The sequence below is a fragment of the Biomphalaria glabrata genome, chromosome 8, assembly GCF_947242115.1.
Source record: "Biomphalaria glabrata chromosome 8, xgBioGlab47.1, whole genome shotgun sequence".
NCBI lineage: Eukaryota > Metazoa > Mollusca > Gastropoda > Planorbidae > Biomphalaria > Biomphalaria glabrata.
Window position 1 is genome coordinate 40332525 of NC_074718.1, and position 17631 is coordinate 40350155.

At 37.6% G+C, this 17631-nt stretch overlaps 1 protein-coding gene across 5 annotated transcripts; it reads left to right on the plus strand.

The window, feature by feature from the left end:
* Positions 1-1643: 1643 nt before the first annotated feature.
* LOC106053400 (uncharacterized) lies at positions 1644-14593 on the plus strand. 5 transcript variants are annotated; one of them, XM_056037388.1, is made up of 7 exons: positions 1654-1751; positions 2855-2904; positions 3239-3328; positions 4768-5039; positions 7460-7646; positions 11527-11630; positions 12940-14593. In XM_056037388.1, exons 3-7 carry the CDS (start codon positions 3292-3294, stop codon positions 13639-13641), a joined length of 1302 nt encoding a protein of 433 aa, XP_055893363.1. In that variant the 5' UTR covers positions 1654-1751; positions 2855-2904; positions 3239-3291; the 3' UTR covers positions 13642-14593. The 5 variants fall into 5 exon arrangements, with proteins under 5 accessions (XP_055893365.1, XP_055893363.1, XP_055893364.1 ...); XM_056037389.1 differs by having other exon boundaries at positions 1662-1751; positions 2855-2900; XM_056037391.1 differs by having other exon boundaries at positions 1673-1751; positions 2829-2904.
* Positions 14594-17631: the final 3038 nt, after the last annotated feature.

Here is a 17631-nt window from a genome sequence, read left to right on the forward strand (position 1 = left end):
TTTTCAAGATTTATGGTTTGTTTTTTGAAATCACGAAACAGTTCTTCAGATGCCTGCAGGAAGCAGTCTTGACATACTCACCATCTGTAAATGGATTGCCTTTTTGTGCAATTTCCAGTGGTACCGCAAAGTCTACCAGATTAGCGTTACTGATAGATTGCTTCTAACTTTGAGAAGATAATCCCTTCTATGTACTTAAAACTCATTTATTTAAAACAACACACTATACGTCACAGCCAAATCGAGTGGTGAAAATGCCAATTTGTCTTGCGTCGAAAGAGAATTAAAACCTACATAAAAACATCCGACGACTGAGTCATTCAAGAGCTTCCGACGGACTGACGACAGTGACGACGCGTGTCACGGGGAAGGGGTGTGGTGAAAAGCGAGTACAAGTGGCTGAGAAATAGAATCGGTGCCTAATGCTCTTTAAAACATTTCAGAACTATTTTAAAAAAATGTTTCGATAAAATAATTAATATTTTCGAATGGAACTAAAGAGCCGCAGCTTCACAGCCAAAGAGCCGCATGTGGCTCGCGAGCCGCAGGTTGCCGACCCCTGACCTATGGCCAATATCCGTCATGTACTAAAAAAAAAAGCCATATATGGAGTGCCTCCCCCGCATATATTCATTGTCGTTTAAAAAGTACATTTTATGTTGTCCTGATTACATCATGTATAGAAGTGGCGCCCTAAATCGGCATGGAGGCCGCAGAACACAACGTTGATTTTATTGAGTGTGTCCACTTCTATATACTACACTTAGGACACGAATACGAGCAATGTGATGACAGCAAATACAAATATGTCCAGCAGCCTTCATTGGGTTCTATTGTTGATATGTCTGTCTTCTCTTTCCGAAAGTTATCGTTTATCCACAAGTGGTTGCTCATCTAACCGAGACCATTCGTTATAAAGGGCCTCAACATTCACCTGCAACGTCACAACCTGTGGGCAGTTTAGACCAATAGCTCATTAATAAAATACTCAGATAGACACAACGCATAAACGCAAATTCCTTGTTCCATATGCTAGGACAAATTTGTACAGATGCTCTTTTTTCCTTAGCGCTATTAGAGCATGGAATTGGGTTGCCTGAGTTAGCCAGGAAAACAACTGACTTAAAGAATTTACGTCATTGGTTAATATGCATGACTAAATGCATGACGCGTAGGACGTAATCATCTTCTTTTTTGTTGTAACGTCTGTATCAGATAAGATAAGACCTCGTCGTACAGACCTGCCAAAGAAAAATAAATAGATAGATAGATAGATAGATAGATAGATAGATAGATAGATAGATAGATAGATAGATAGACATATATAGATAGATAGATAGATAGATAGATAGATAGATAGATAGATAGATAGACAGATATAGATAGATAGATAGATAGATAGATAGATAGATAGATAGATAGATAGATAGATAGATAGATAGATAGATAGACAGATATAGATAGATATATAGATAGATAGATAGATAGATAGATAGATAGATAGACAGATATAGACAGATATAGATAGATAGATAGATAGATAGATAGATAGATAGATAGATAGATAGATAGATAGATAGATAGATAGATAGATAGATAGATAGTATTGTGGTGTGCACATCTGCACAGTTTGGCATCGCTATTTTATTTTCGCAATGTCTTGACTCCTGTCTTCCGTCCTGACACTGTAGACTGTTTCTAGAGCTATGTAGGCTCTACAGGGGCAGAACTTTAGTATTCCCCGTTCTCTGGTAAGTTATAGATTTCATGTTTACATACACTTTCTCTTGTGTGTGTGTGGAGGGGGGCTGTTCTTATGCCTGGGCTCTCAATTCGTCATAATTTTCCAGCAGAGTCGATAACATGATGGTTAACGTATTATTTGAGAGAACTAGAGTCTACTATTTCTAGCATATAGAACTATAGAACCATATGTTAGGACAAATTAGTACAAATAGTCCTTCTTCCATAGTGCTATTAGAGCATGGAATGGGTTGCCTGAGCTAGCCAGGAAAACCAGTGACTTGGCAGAATTTAAGTCATTGGTTAATATGCATGACTAAATGCATGACGCGTAGGTCGTAATCATCTTCTTTTTGAAGTAACATCTGTATTATATGAGATAAGATAAGATAAGATATAGATCTAGTAGATTTTAGTCATCTAGTTGTGGGGCAACATTGAAGCCAACTAAGTCCTAGAGTCTAGATCTAGTACAGTCTGCAACAGAATCGTCAAGCTTGAGATGAAGAGACGGGCTGCATGGTGTAGCGGAGAATGAGATGATGGAGGGTTAAACACATCTCTAGGTGTGCCAGATCGATTCACACTTCACTTCCATATTGTCTATACATGAATGCAAGTTATGCTAAATTGTAATCTTTTTTATTCCATAGCTTATACAAAAAAAAAAAAAACCAACTACAACATGATTTCAGAAAACTGTAAATATTCATCACATAATAGATTGTCGAGTATGTCGATTAAAGTTGAAGTCATTTTTCAAAACTTATATTGTTTTATCAACTCTTGTCTGATACCAAGTTTAAGGTCCATCTCCCGCTTACCATACTCTGATCGAGTTCAAACTTTGTTTGATTATGAGTGGTTCCTAACAAGACATAAATCATTTTTTTTAATCAACTAATTAGTTAATTAAATAGTGGTTATACATTTATTTTGTTTGATAGCAAATATAGGAAATAAATATTACAGTATTGAGAGATGTAGATGTAAATGTTAAGGTTTTCCCCTTAGTTTAGCTTGTTTTTAAATATTTTATTTTTGCTTGTATCCGTATTCGATGGTCACCTTTAACCCAACTCAAGAATATGCCTACTATTTCTCTAACTAGATCAAGTGTACATCTAAACATTCGCTTGGCCAGGATACTTTCTCTGGTAGGTGAGTACTATCGCCCTTTGGTAAAAAAATGGTTCATCGTTTTTAAATCTCACATTCATTAGTTTTTTAGAGGGGAACAACGAGTTGCATAAAATTGTTAATGTCTCTTTACAAAAAAAAAGTATTTTAAATGTTTTACTTGTTTATTTTAAGCGTTTTACTTTGTTTTTAATTACATAAAGTTTTCTTTTTTTTTTTTGGGGGGGGGGGGGGGAAGGTTAGGCCTACTTCTTTTGGGCACGTCTCTTATGAATAAAAAAAAAAAGTTGTCCAGACATGTAAAACTTGTTTAAAAATAAAACCTATCTGTATAAATATGTTTTTCCTTTTAAAGGCTCAATTTCAGAAGGTTTGCCGGTTAGAAAATTAACGTGTCTTTAAATCGCTATGAATCTACGTTTGACAATCCTACTCAATATAATAGGTAAGAATGCTTTTTTTTTTTTACGTAATCTATATTGACTTTCTTAAGCAGTGTGTTCTTAACTGCGATACATTCCCTGACGTCCGTTTGTGCGTCGCGAGTTGCATGGAATAAGCTTAAGCCTTGACAGTTCAACATGTGTTAGTGCAGATTGTCTTGCATCGCTGATATCCAGTTAGTTATCACTGAGCCAGGTTTGCAATATTCGTACATTCCAGGAGCCCTGCTTAAGAGTGGAGCTTTGTTGTCCTTCATATTTAATGATGCATTGCGTTTTGTGGATTTCGTCCTATTTTTGTGTACTATAATCTATCCCGACAAGACCAACGTCTAATCTTTCGACTCAGGACCGGACACAACAGAATGCGACAACACATGTACCAGAAGCTCAAAATTGGAACCAGTGAAATCTGCCCATGTGGAGTATCACCAGAGAATGCCGACCACGTCCTCCAAAACTGCTCTCTTTACCAAGAGGCCCGTATAAGACACTGGCCCCAAAACACCCCAATAGAAAGAAAACTATATGGAGAGCTCCCTGGAAACCACTGCGCAGTTCATCTCATGTATTGGTCTAGCCATCTGAACACTCCAACATAACAATGAGAACGAAGAAGAAGAAAGAAGAAGAAGAATGTACTAAACAAAAAAAAAAACAGGAATGTTGGAGATCGCTAGAATCCCTCCCACCGACAAAAGTGACCACTGGGACTCTGATCTACATCATGAACAATGTAGCTAATCACTGGTAGCTGCCACTTTCCATGTTTTGTCAACAACGAACGTAAAGTTATAGTTTCTTCGCCAGTTTTTTCATGTCATGATTTTGAATTAGGATATAAAAGTTTTAGTTGGAAAGAAGTCGCCCTCTCAACATCCCCTCCCCTGTCGCGCAAACAAAACTGACCCAAAAGGAACGGCAAATGCTCGATGCATTTAAGTTTGAATGTGTAAGACATATAAAGAGTGTTGTAAACCTGGTGGTGACGCAGATGCTGTGTGTTTTTAGCCTACCCAACTCGCCCCAGTCCAGCGCAGGACGAGCGCTCAACCGTGACTAGTGACAATACACACCAGTTTGGCAAGGACCAGTGTCGTAAAGATCACACACGTAAGTCATGGCGAATGTAATCAAGCGAGTGGTCAAGCGAGTGGTCAAGCGACGTTCCATGCGTTTCTAGAAGGCCAGTAGAGACCCTATAAAAAAGATAATTAATGTTAATGTTGTTGCCAATTGTGATGTATTTGAAATTAAACTGACTGATACTTTGGAGCCCTGAGTTGTGAGGTTCTTTAAGTTCGTTGTGTCGTCTGGTGCAGTGTGAGGAGAGCCTGGATAGTAGGAGAGATGTAACATTAGTTTGACATCACTTTAGTGATGATTTGCTTCTGATTTGCATATGTAAAAAAAAAAACACTGAATGTTATCTATGTTTTAGTCACATCGCTTCAAGACAACAAGGTATTTATCAGGCAATCATCCAGGATGGCCGAAACAGCAGGTGGTGTTAACCAATTAGCCATCTATACTTGCGAACTGACCAGCGGAGTTAAGCCACCTCCACCACCTACGTTTTTCAAGTCTATCTCCCTTGTAAGGACAATGCACGAATCACGCCTTGAAATGGGCGAGGTCTCGGTCTCAACAAAAGAGCCTTCGGAAACTCTGTGTCTGTTAGAGCAATCTAGCGGCGAACTCAAGTTGAACCAAGTGAGTGAAATCGCTCATCTGCAGTTTCGAATTACTGCTTTTTTTTTTTTTTTTTTTTTTTGTTTGTTTGTAAGTAATAAGAATAACAAAATGTTAACAAACAAAATGTAGGCTCGAGGCGCTCTGATAACATCACAAACATAAACACAAGAGCCAAAATTACAAACTAATCTAAAATAAGTTTTCATTAGGTAAGTACTAATGTACTGTCTTAAGAAAGACTATTTCTACAAAAAAAAAACAAAAAAAACACTTTTTTTTTCAAATTTATGTTCAGGCTAACCCCGCCCCCCCCCCAACACTTACTATTTTGTACTTTATTTTCAAAAATATTTAATTCCTTTAGTTTTGGTAATTTAACCACTCATTAAAATGCAATTAACTGTATGGAAAAAAGAAAACGTCACCATAACTATTAAATCTAAACACACACACATATATATATATGTATGCATGTAACTATGTATGCATGTATTAGGGGTGTATCGGATAGTAGCTTCGGCTTCAACTCTGGCCGATATTCGGCCATTTTTCATTATCTGGTCTTATTCGGCTCCAGTCGAATATCACTGCTGGATAGTTGATCGGATTGTAAAGAGTGCACCTTGTATCTATTTAATATAGTAATAACTCAAGGGAGGCAGCTCAAGGAGGCAAGGATGTTTATTTACAGGGACATCACAAGTACATTATAACAACGGCCTTGAACCCAGTCTTTTCACATATGCACTGACTTGGGCAGAAATAGTTCTCCCTCTTCTTAATGTCGACATCCTTTTCAGTCTGGGTTCTAGACGTGCGCACCTTCTGCACTAGCGGTGCGCATGGCATGGCGCATGTATAATGTGGACCTCGTTCTATTAATATCTGTTATAGAATGTATTAATGTTTATATTTAAAACATAATAATGTGCTTCAAAATAGATCCTATTTGTGGATGCACCACGCATTTTTTATTATAAAGACATGGCGTGTTAATGAAAATAGATTTGAATCTCTACATGATAGAAGCACTTTCCCTACAGAGCAACGATGGCTTGCACATTGTATAGGAGAACCTCGATGTTTGCGCTTGTTTGTATTGGCCTCCATGTCATCGCAACTCTTGGTATGCATAATTCAGAATGTGGAACATAAGACGGGACTTTTCCAATAATGGGGAAAACAAGCTCCAACAAAGAACCAGCCATTTAAACCAAAACAAAAACAAGCTCCAACAAAGAACCAGCTACCCAAACCAAAACAAAAACAAGCTTCAACAAAGAACCAGCCATCCAAACCAAAACAAAAACAAGCTTCAACAAAGAACCAGCTACCCAAACCAAAACAAAAACAAGTTTCAACAAAGAACCAGCCATCCAAACCAAAACAAAAACAAGTTTCAACAAAGAACCAGCCATCCAAACCAAAACAAAAACAAGCTTCAACAAAGAACCAGCCAGACGACGCAAGAAACAATTTTCAAACAATTGAACAATTAGTTATTGGTAATTAATTATTTTATTTGGTATTTCAAATAAGGGAAAGAAATAGTTCTGAACAGAAATGATGTTAAAAACTGAATTATTCCCCTTTTAAGTTGCAGCTCTAAATTGAAACAAACAATTTATAACTATAATTTTTTTTCTAGAAATAAGTAGGTAACTAGCATAGTGGTTAGTTTGTCGACCCGAGGAGGTGTAAACCACGAGTTCGAGTTCAGGTCGATTCCTTATTTGTTTTATTATTTGTATTTATTTAATTATATATAGTTTTTTTTTTTTTGTAAATGCTTTTAAAAACCAATAACGGTAACAGATGTCACTTTATTCTCCTCCCAACCACCATTTTTCCAACTGGTCCAGACAAGTGATAGAACCATTGAGTATTGAGAAAGCTAAAAGCATGAAAAAGCGCTAAACAAAAAAAACCAAGTGTTAAAAATACAGATCTATTGTGTTTGTCTAGAACTATTATAAATTTATCACATGACTGATTTAAACGAACTGATACAATAAATTTCGCACACGTGAATGTCTCAAACTTAGTAAGGGTCTGTTTCGGCTAAAGGTCCACAAACAGAGTGGGTTTGAAGACCCTTCTGGCCTATTTTATTGGTCAGAACAACGTAGATTATAGTTTTAAAAAACAAATTTCCCCTTTCAGACCTTGCAATCTATGGGGCGGATGATGTAAAGGTCAACTGTTTCTGTGGCCCACGGTTAACAAGGGTGTCATGTGGCCATCACAACGACCAAACGCCTTTACTTTTCCCAAACTATTGTCAGGTACCCATCAGAAGCGTCCAAAGATCCCGAACTTAAAAAATCACAATCTTCGAACCCGGCCACCGCGATTATAGTTTACTGACTAGTTATTGTCAGCTATTTTACCAATGCTGTTCTTCGTGATTTCAGTTTTGGTTTAACTTTTTTTCCTAGCTGTTTCCACCTTCAAAGCCATGGACAGCTAAATTCGAGATAAGGAATTTGGTCTGGTCCACTGTAAGTCTCATTCTAACACTAAGAGAACTACAATGTAACGATTCGGGTCTATATCAGTGCGTCACGGAAGTTGCGGACGAGACGGAATTGCGTAAAGATAAAGGACATGTGTTGACTACTTCCGGTAAATGAATTTAAATAGTTTACGTTCTTTTCTAATGTAAATTCTATATGTAAATATAGTGTCCGCCATGGGCGTAGCCCGAGGGGAGGTTGCGGGGGGGGGGGGGGGGGTTCAACCCACCCTCCCCCAAATTGAAATTCCCCCATCCAGATGGTTTTGAGTTTAACCCACCCCTTACAGATAACTTTGAGGTTAATAACCCCCTCTTCAATATTTTTCTCAAGCAAATTACAGTCACCAAATTCTATGAGCGTAGCTAATGGGGTTCTGAGTTTCTTAAAGGAAATAGATGGTTTTAACGGTAAAACGTCCCTTGTCGAAAAAAAAAAATCTCAAGCAAGCTACAGTCACCAAATTCTATGAGCGTAGCCATAGGGGTTACACATTTCTACCAATCGCTGCTCTCCAGTAATAAAGTGCAGTGAATAGCAGATTTGTTTTTTTAACCACATTTTTTTAATAGCAGGGTAATGCACTGTAGATACCCCAAAATATGCATTTTTTTTTTAAATATTGGAAATAGTGCTTGGCGGTGGGGGTCCGCCCCGAACCCACTTGAAGAGCTCACAGCGCTTCCCCAGACCCCCTAGCTTGCAAGAGGCGGGAGGTCTACAGTCTTTCCACTATCGCCAGGAAGAACCTATTCTATGGTACAATTGCGTTTTCAGTTAGAATGAAGGGTCAGATTTCAATAAAGATTAATTACGTACAAACATGTATTAGGTATACAATACCCCCCCCCCCTATAATTTTCCTGGCTACGCCTATGGTGTCCGCAATAAATGCGGCTACTAGTTTTATTTTAATGAACTGAGTTCGAAAGCATTGAACTAAATGAAAAGATATTCTGCACAGCATGCTCTTCAGTGTGTTTTAACTAGAGGCATACAGGGACCTCCAGACTTCTGTCATGTGATCTGGAAGACCAAATTAAGCTTTAGAAACAAGTCATGTGATCTGGAAGACAAAACCAAGCTTTTGAAACAAGTCATGTGATCTGGAAGACCAAATTAAGCTTTAGAAACAAGTCATGTGATCTGGGAGACAAAACCAAGCTTTTGAAACAAGTCATGTGATCTGGAAGACCAAATTAAGCTTTAGAAACAAGTCGTGTGATCTGGGAGTCAAAACCAAGCTTTTGAAACAAGTCATGTGATCTTGGAAACAAAACCAAGCTTTTGAAACAAGTCATGTGATCTGGGAGTCAAAACCAAGCTTTTGGAAACAAGACATGTGATCTGGAAGACCAAATTAAGCTTTAGAAACAAGTCATGTGATCTGGGAGACAAAACCAAGCTTTTGAAACAAGTCATGTGATCTGGAAGACGAAACCAAGCTTTTGGAAACAAGACATGTGATCTGGAAGACCAAATTAAGCTTTAGAAACAAGTCATGTGATCTTGGAGACAAAACCAAGCTTTTGAAACAAGTCATGTGATCTGGGAGTCAAAACCAAGCTTTTGGAAACAAGACATGTGATCTGGAAGACCAAATTAAGCTTTAGAAACAAGTCATGTGATCTGGGAGACAAAACCAAGCTTTTGAAACAAGTCATGTGATCTGGGAGACAAAACCAAGCTTTTGAAACAAGTCATGTGATCTGGGAGACAAAACCAAGCTTTTGAAACAAGTCATGTGATCTGGGAGTCAAAACCAAGCTTTTGAAACAAGTCATGTGATCTGGGAGTCAAAACCAAGCTTTTGAAACAAGTCATGTGATCTGGAAGACCAAATTAAGCTTTAGAAACAAGTCATGTGATCTGGAAGACAAAACCAAGCTTTTGAAAAAAGTCATGTGATCTGGAAGACCAAATTAAGCTTTAGAAACAAGTCATGTGATCTGGGAGACAAAACCAAGCTTTTGAAACAAGTCATGTGATCTGGGAGACAAAACCAAGCTTTTGAAACAAGTCATGTGATCTGGGAGACAAAACCAAGCTTTTGAAACAAGTCATGTGATCTGGGAGACAAAACCAAGCTTTTGAAACAAGTCATGTGATCTGGGAGACAAAACCAAGCTTTTGAAACAAGTCATGTGATCTGGGAGACAAAACCAAGCTTTTGGAAACAAGTCATGTGATCTGGGAGTCAAAACCAAGCTTTTGAAACAAGTCATGTGATCTGGGAGTCAAAACCAAGCTTTTGAAACAACTCATGTGATCTGGAAGACCAAATTAAGCTTTAGAAACAAGTCATGTGATCTGGAAGACAAAACCAAGCTTTTGAAACAAGTCATGTGATCTGGAAGACCAAATTAAGCTTTAGAAACAAGTCATGTGATCTGGGAGACAAAACCAAGCTTTTGAAACAAGTCATGTGATCTGGGAGACAAAACCAAGCTTTTGAAACAAGTCATGTGATCTGGGAGTCAAAACAAGCTTTTGGAAACAAGTCATGTGATCTGGGAGACAAAACCAAGCTTTTGAAACAAGTCATGTGATCTGGGAGTCAAAACCAAGCTTTTGGAAACAAGTCATGTGATCTGGGAGTCAAAACAAGCTTTTGGAAACAAGTCATGTGATCTGGGAGACAAAACCAAGCTTTTGAAACAAGTCATGTGATCTGGGAGACAAAACCAAGCTTTTGAAACAAGTCATGTGATCTGGGAGACAAAACCAAGCTTTTGAAACAAGTCATGTGATCTGGGAGTCAAAACCAAGCTTTTGAAACAAGTCATGTGATCTGGGAGTCAAAACCAAGCTTTTGAAACAAGTCATGTGATCTGGAAGACCAAATTAAGCTTTAGAAACAAGTCATGTGATCTGGAAGACAAAACCAAGCTTTTGAAAAAAGTCATGTGATCTGGAAGACCAAATTAAGCTTTAGAAACAAGTCATGTGATCTGGGAGACAAAACCAAGCTTTTGAAACAAGTCATGTGATCTGGGAGACAAAACCAAGCTTTTGAAACAAGTCATGTGATCTGGGAGACAAAACCAAGCTTTTGAAACAAGTCATGTGATCTGGGAGACAAAACCAAGCTTTTGAAACAAGTCATGTGATCTGGGAGACAAAACCAAGCTTTTGAAACAAGTCATGTGATCTGGGAGACAAAACCAAGCTTTTGGAAACAAGTCATGTGATCTGGGAGTCAAAACCAAGCTTTTGAAACAAGTCATGTGATCTGGGAGTCAAAACCAAGCTTTTGAAACAACTCATGTGATCTGGAAGACCAAATTAAGCTTTAGAAACAAGTCATGTGATCTGGAAGACAAAACCAAGCTTTTGAAACAAGTCATGTGATCTGGAAGACCAAATTAAGCTTTAGAAACAAGTCATGTGATCTGGGAGACAAAACCAAGCTTTTGAAACAAGTCATGTGATCTGGGAGACAAAACCAAGCTTTTGAAACAAGTCATGTGATCTGGGAGTCAAAACAAGCTTTTGGAAACAAGTCATGTGATCTGGGAGACAAAACCAAGCTTTTGAAACAAGTCATGTGATCTGGGAGTCAAAACCAAGCTTTTGGAAACAAGTCATGTGATCTGGGAGTCAAAACAAGCTTTTGGAAACAAGTCATGTGATCTGGGAGACAAAACCAAGCTTTTGAAACAAGTCATGTGATCTGGGAGACAAAACCAAGCTTTTGAAACAAGTCATGTGATCTGGGAGACAAAACCAAGCTTTTGAAACAAGTCATGAGATTTAACAAATTAACTAATCTATGAATAACGTCATTCGCATCAAACTGGGCAACGCTTCGGTGACCCACATTTTCAAATGGACATATATTGTAAACATAAATCTAGCCTATCATGATCAGGGCTCCATCTATCTAAGCCCGGCCATTTCATGCTCCAATAATTATTTCCACACGTAACTCATGTATTCTTCTTAAATAGTTGGAAAAATATCAATGTACGTTCTGCTTCTTGTTCCAGCTCCGACAACCATTGACTTGAGTTTTGCAACGCCCACGGAAACTGGCAAGCTCTCAGTAACAACTGAAGCTGGAGCAAATGTTACATTGACCTGCACTGTTACAGTGAGTAACACTTGTCTAATGTGGCGATGCACAGTTTTAACTTTTTCTCTCCTAATTCGTTGATTTGAACCCCAATTAAATTAAATTAATTTTTGGTTTTATAAACGTGTGTTTGTGTTACATAAAAAAAAAGAGCCTGCAGTCTCCAATAGTTCTATACCAAAAGTGATGTTTTCTGATTACAAACAAAAATGTTATGGAAGTTTAACCCTAACAGGGTGGGAATGTACAAATGTGAACAATGAACAGTTCTGTCAGAAAATGGAAAATAATTGCGAAGGTAAAGAGTTAAATAATGAGGGAGGGAGGGAGGGGGACAATAGCTACTTCCAACCTCCACTATTTGCTTGTAACTTTCGTTTTCTGACTGCATACAAAATGTTCTCCTGAGTTCTCTCCCTACACTAGAACACACACACGCACGAACATTCCCTAAGTTTAAAAAGTTCAATTGGTTTTACCTCTAACTCTATTTATTATATTGTTGCGTTAGCAGATCTTTTTTTTTTTTATATCAGACCAAAATTTAGAAGGTGAACATTAACGCTCTTTTAAAAATATAAATGAACACAAGGAAAATCAATAACAAAAATTTTAAAAAGCCTTTTTTAATTATTTTTTAAATCTTATTTAATACAGACGTTATTTAAAAAAAAAAAAAAGAAGATGATTACGTCCTACGCGTCATGAATTTAGTCATACAAGTTAACCAATGACTTAAATTCTGCCCAAGTCACTGGTTTTCCTGTCTGGTAGCATTACCAATATGTGAATGTGGTCTTTTCATCTAGTTTATAAGAGCACAGTACGACTCGCTCACTGGCTGATTTAGTTATCAAGAGGTCACATGTTATACATAAAATTTCAAAAACAGGATTATTTTACCTCTCTGGTGCTCGCTAAAATACAGTTTTAACTGGTTCGCAGTATTATAACCGCAATTCTATCTATCTATCTATCTATCTATATATATATATATATATATATATATATATATATAGTTCCCCCTTTCAGAGCTTGTGGTCTATAGGGCAGATAATGTAAAAGTCATCTGTTTCTGTGGCCTACGGCTTACGAGAGTGTCACGTGGCCATCACAGCGACCAACCGCCTTTGCTTTTTCCCCAACTAATGTCAGGTACCAATAGAGCTGGGTGGACTCAAGAGTCTCTGAGTAGATATCAAAGTCTACACCCACACTTTTCTTAACCCGTAAAATAGTGTAACTGTTACAATGTCTGCCAAATGATTCACATTATTTTAGTAAATTTTTTTTCTTTATATTATGAATTCTATTGTTTATTACCAAGGGACCACCAAACATAAACGTGTTTTGGAAATTCGCAAATCTGTCATCAGCTAAGGAAGCCTATCTAGAGGGTCTTTTGTTTCAACAAGGAAACAAATGGATTAGTGAAACTGGCTGCGTCACCATGTCTTACACCTCTGAGATTCACAAAAAAGTACAGGCAGGCGATAATGGAACCACATATTTCTGCTGCGCGACGAACAGAGAAGACAAAGAGATAACGCGAGAACAACTTACTATTTGGGTTAAAGATTCGCCCAGTCATAACAATGATAGAATCGACAATAACCACAACAATGACAAAAGCCCCAACGGTGACGACAATGACAAAAGCCCGAATGGTGACAACAATGACAAAAGTCCCAATAATGACAACAATGACAAAAGCCCGAATGGTGAAAACAATGACAAAAGTCCCAATAATGACAACAATGACAAAAGCCCGAATGGTGACAACAATGACAAAAGTCCCAATAATGACGACAATGACAAAAGCCCCAATGGTGACGACAATGACAAAAGCCCCAATAATGACTACGATGACAAAAGCCCCAATGGTGACAACAATGACAAAAGCCCCAATAGTCACGACAGTGACAAAAGCCCCAAGAGTGACGACAGTGACACTAATGGAAAGGTCTCCTCTACCTATAGGAAACAATATTTAGCCATTCTTCTCACCATTTCTATATTTTTAACTTAGTATGTAAAGAGGACCTGAACTCTTTCTCTCCTAATTGATGATGCCAATGTTGATTTGACCCCATTAAACTAAATTGATGTTTGGAGTTACAAACTTTAGTTTGTGTTGTGTAACAGGAGCATGTATTCCCCTACAATTCAATAGCAAATATAACATTTTCTGACAACAAACAAAAAATGTTATTAAACTTTAACCCTAACAGGACAGTGAAATAAAAAATTAGCAAAAATTAATAATTCTATCGGAACTAGGAAAATATGAAGAGAAAGAGTTAAATGACTTTTAGAAATGTTATGAAAAAAAATTATGAAATCTGTATGTCGTGAGGAGGGCACTCTGAATTTTGACCCATGTATCCTTGGTTGCTAATAGTTTGAAATGTATAATTAATTTGCTTATAGTAATTTTTTCATAGTTCCTTATGCATTCTAAATGTTTAATTAGTGTCTTCAAGCAGGGCTGCTGGTAAATAACAATGTTTAGTTTCACCGATATTTTGACATTTAGATTCCTTAATTTTTTTTAAATACTTCACCATACCTGTACCACAATAAAGCTAATCCAACAGTAAAAATTTCTATAAGTTTGTCCTGACATAACAATCAATCAATCAATCATAACAATTGTTAGGAAGGAAACTTTTTTTTTTCTAGTGTACTATTTTTCATTAATTTTAATTTCATTGCTTTTATCAAATTGGCAACAATTATTTATCTATCTCACCAGGACATTTGGTGTCAAAATTATTATTCATAACATAAATTGTAATTTGGTGTGTAAATACATTATTACAATTTTTAAAAATGTATTATTGCTTGTATAATATTATGATGTGTAATATTATCGTATTTCCTTTAAGATGCTTTTTTTTTAAAATCCTATAAGAAGAAAAGCTTTCTATTATCCATGCACCAATGAATTATTTTCTAATTAAAACGTTCCACAAAACTTATAGTTCACTTTTTTGTCCTTTAATATTTAGAACATATATGTATACATCTCGAGAGACGATCCTTTGCAACTTCTTGTGTGACTAAAGAGGCCAATCCTTGATACACAGCTGCGGTTGCAGGTTGGGCATAAGTTATCACCAGGCGCCGTTGCATTTTCACCCTTTTTTTTTCTGGTTCTGTTGTGTATAGCATCTGCAATCCGAGACCCTTTATGCTCGCTCTCCAATGTGAATTTATCTAATGCCACTTTTTTCCCAGCTGCTAGTGTCGATTTTGAAGATCTTCATGTCGCGTTTGCATACATCAGTATACCGTAAAAGTGGGCGACCAGTTCCTAGCTAATTGGCGTAAGCTGGAACGCCAGGGACCACTCTTGATGGTAGGAGGGGCTTTTCAGCGTCACTGGATAGCTACTGCCTGCCTTAAGCCGAGCAGCCCTCGATCCATAAAGTGCTATCCCGCCACAACTTGCCCGGCAACACTGGGTGCTTGGTACTAAGCAAGCTGCTCACCCGCATCTGCCAATGCACTCAATGCATCGGTATATTATTTAATTAATCACATCTAAATATTTGTATAGAAAATTTTTATTTTTTATTTTAAAATATACCGGTGCTGATAAAAAATATCTGAATATTCTTAGCAGTTTTAAATAATTTAAAATATCACACCTCGTATTACTTGGCGCCACACCTTCATGGAGGACCTCAGAACAGTGGACACCAGGTGGGAGGAGGCTTCTGACATTGCTAATGACAGATCCTTGTGGAAACAGCTTGCCGCCCAATGCGCCGAACGGCGCGGAAGGACGTAAGTCTAAGTAATGTCACATAATGATCAGGATAAACATGCCAATTATCGTTAAAAAGACATAATGAATTTGCTGGGCTTTCCTCAAATCGTTTATAAATTCTAACTAAGCGCAACAAACGTCTTTAAATTTAAATCCCATATCATTTCCAACTATATACTTTTGATCATGTTCATATATAAAATTGTTTTCTTGTATCTGTGTTTGGTTCTGAGTTTTACGAATAACTTTGGGCTAAAAATTTTGATCTCGAAATTGTTCACATGTTATTGAGCGTCAACATTAAGTAGTTTTTGGTGTGAATAGGAAGCTTTGAAGTTTCTCAAGTTGTCGACAATAGTGGAGAAATAGGCATTGACCAGGTTTAAAATATACAAGCTATTGATGTTAAGTTCGAATTGGTCAATGATAAAGTGGACTCTAGTAAATACGGGTCAGGTCAACCGGTGAGAAAGTGCAGGCTCAGGTTAGTTCAATGATGATCTACTTGAATACTTGTGAATGGTTTCGCTTGAGTGGTGTTTGAGTTTTGAGTCCGTGCGTGTCTAGAACACAACATACTGGCTACCAAAAATGTCAATGACAGGTTTAATGGTGTAAGGTCGCAAAATGCGAATGTCGTGTAATACTGAGTTCTTGCTTCCTGAGGTGCTCTTGACACGTGACAAGACAAATAGTATAAACTGACCTAAGTCCGTTTCAGCAGACAAACATGAAGTTTATTTTACTACAATGATAATAATAATACACTGCACTCCTTGTTAGTGCTACAAGTCAAGAAATAATAAACAATCCTATCCGCATAACAGCGGTATCAAAAGTATCCAATATATGTTAGTTACAAATCACGTCCGCATCTCAGCGGGTAACACTGTGTAGAAATATAGATTAACTAATACATGTCTCAAAAGACCACTGGCAACAACTGCCCACAAGTTACTTTCTAACTGAAATTACTACAGACTTTTCTAAGTCGCTACTGTCTGTTGCGGACTAAAAATCACTTGACCACACGGTCCAAAGGATAACACTTGACTTCTAACTTGACTTCACTTGTCTGCTTGACACTGACTGATCTCTAAGTCTAACTTTATTCATTCTACTTCCTGTTTTCTACATCAGGAATTCCACGTGTCTTTTAAACTCTTAACATGACGTGAACTTTAGATCATGAAATGTCAACTAAGACTGTGACAGAATGAATAAAGTACATTGGTATATTACAAGCCAACCTCCAAATGTTTCTCAAAGTGAAACATGTTTAGTCTCGTGGGCCAGTTTACCAATGGCCTGGTAGTTTTAATCGGCTCGGGTGGGCCCAGATTGACCACGAGACTAAACGCAATGAAACTCCCACTTGCCAGGCTTTGAGCCCCTAATAGTTGTAGGCCCGGGTTCATTAAACTCCTTCGCGACATGGATGTTACGCCACTGTGTTTAGTTTACAAAGAATTGTAATATGTTTCTTATAGTTATAATGTTTTTTGTTTGGTGTAATGCACAAATTGTAAGAAAAATGTCCATACGGACAATAAAGATTATTAATATATTATTATTAGAAAAAAAAATTTTAAAGGCATTTTGACTTGTTAATGTGGATAGTAAAAAAAAAAAGGAAATTCGATTGGGGACCCCTTAAGTTTGGGCAAGGGGAAACTTTTGAATTCAGACCACATCCTCGCTACGCCACTGATCCCTGCTCTGAAAACTAACTTTATAATTTTTTTTATTGTTTTTAAACATATGGTAACTTTTTATATTATTTTTATATTACGCTTTGTGTTAGCTTTATGCAAAGCCTTTAGTCTAAAAATAAAAAGAATTGGAAAAACAGATAATAAGGCTTGTCTTCGAGTCCGAAGATTACTGAGGAATACAGTATTTCCCGTGGCTGCGCAGCCCCAGTTGTGACCTACATATTTTGCCACATCCAGTGCAAGCATGACCATTGTCCGCAGGTGGTCGATTTAGATTTTCTTTTAGCCGTCTGCGTTTGTCCTCGGCAGCAGATTTTCTTTTGGTCTCAAATGTGTATCCCGCGGCCTTCGTGAGTGACCTCCAGCTGTCTCGTTCCAACGCCGCATGCAGCCAGGTGCTCTCTTCTATGTCAGGCAAGGAAAGTTGACGCCTAAGCTGGTCTTTGAAGCCTTTCGGTAGGGCGCCTCTGTTACGTCGACCACCTTTTAGCTCACCAAAATAGAATTCCCGTATCGCCAAGCAATATCT

What these genes read in the sequence shown, in the direction of transcription:
- LOC106053400 (XM_056037390.1), top strand. Translation starts at nt 3,292, where the DNA reads ATGAATCTACGTTTGACAATCCTACTCAATATAATAG. An exon ending in AATCCTACTCAATATAATAG is followed by an intron (nt 3,329 to 4,767) that starts GTAAGAATGCTT and finishes TCTATGTTTTAG; the next exon opens with TCACATCGCTTCAAGACAAC. An exon ending in ACATGTGTTGACTACTTCCG is followed by an intron (nt 7,647 to 11,526) that starts GTAAATGAATTT and finishes TTCTTGTTCCAG; the next exon opens with CTCCGACAACCATTGACTTG.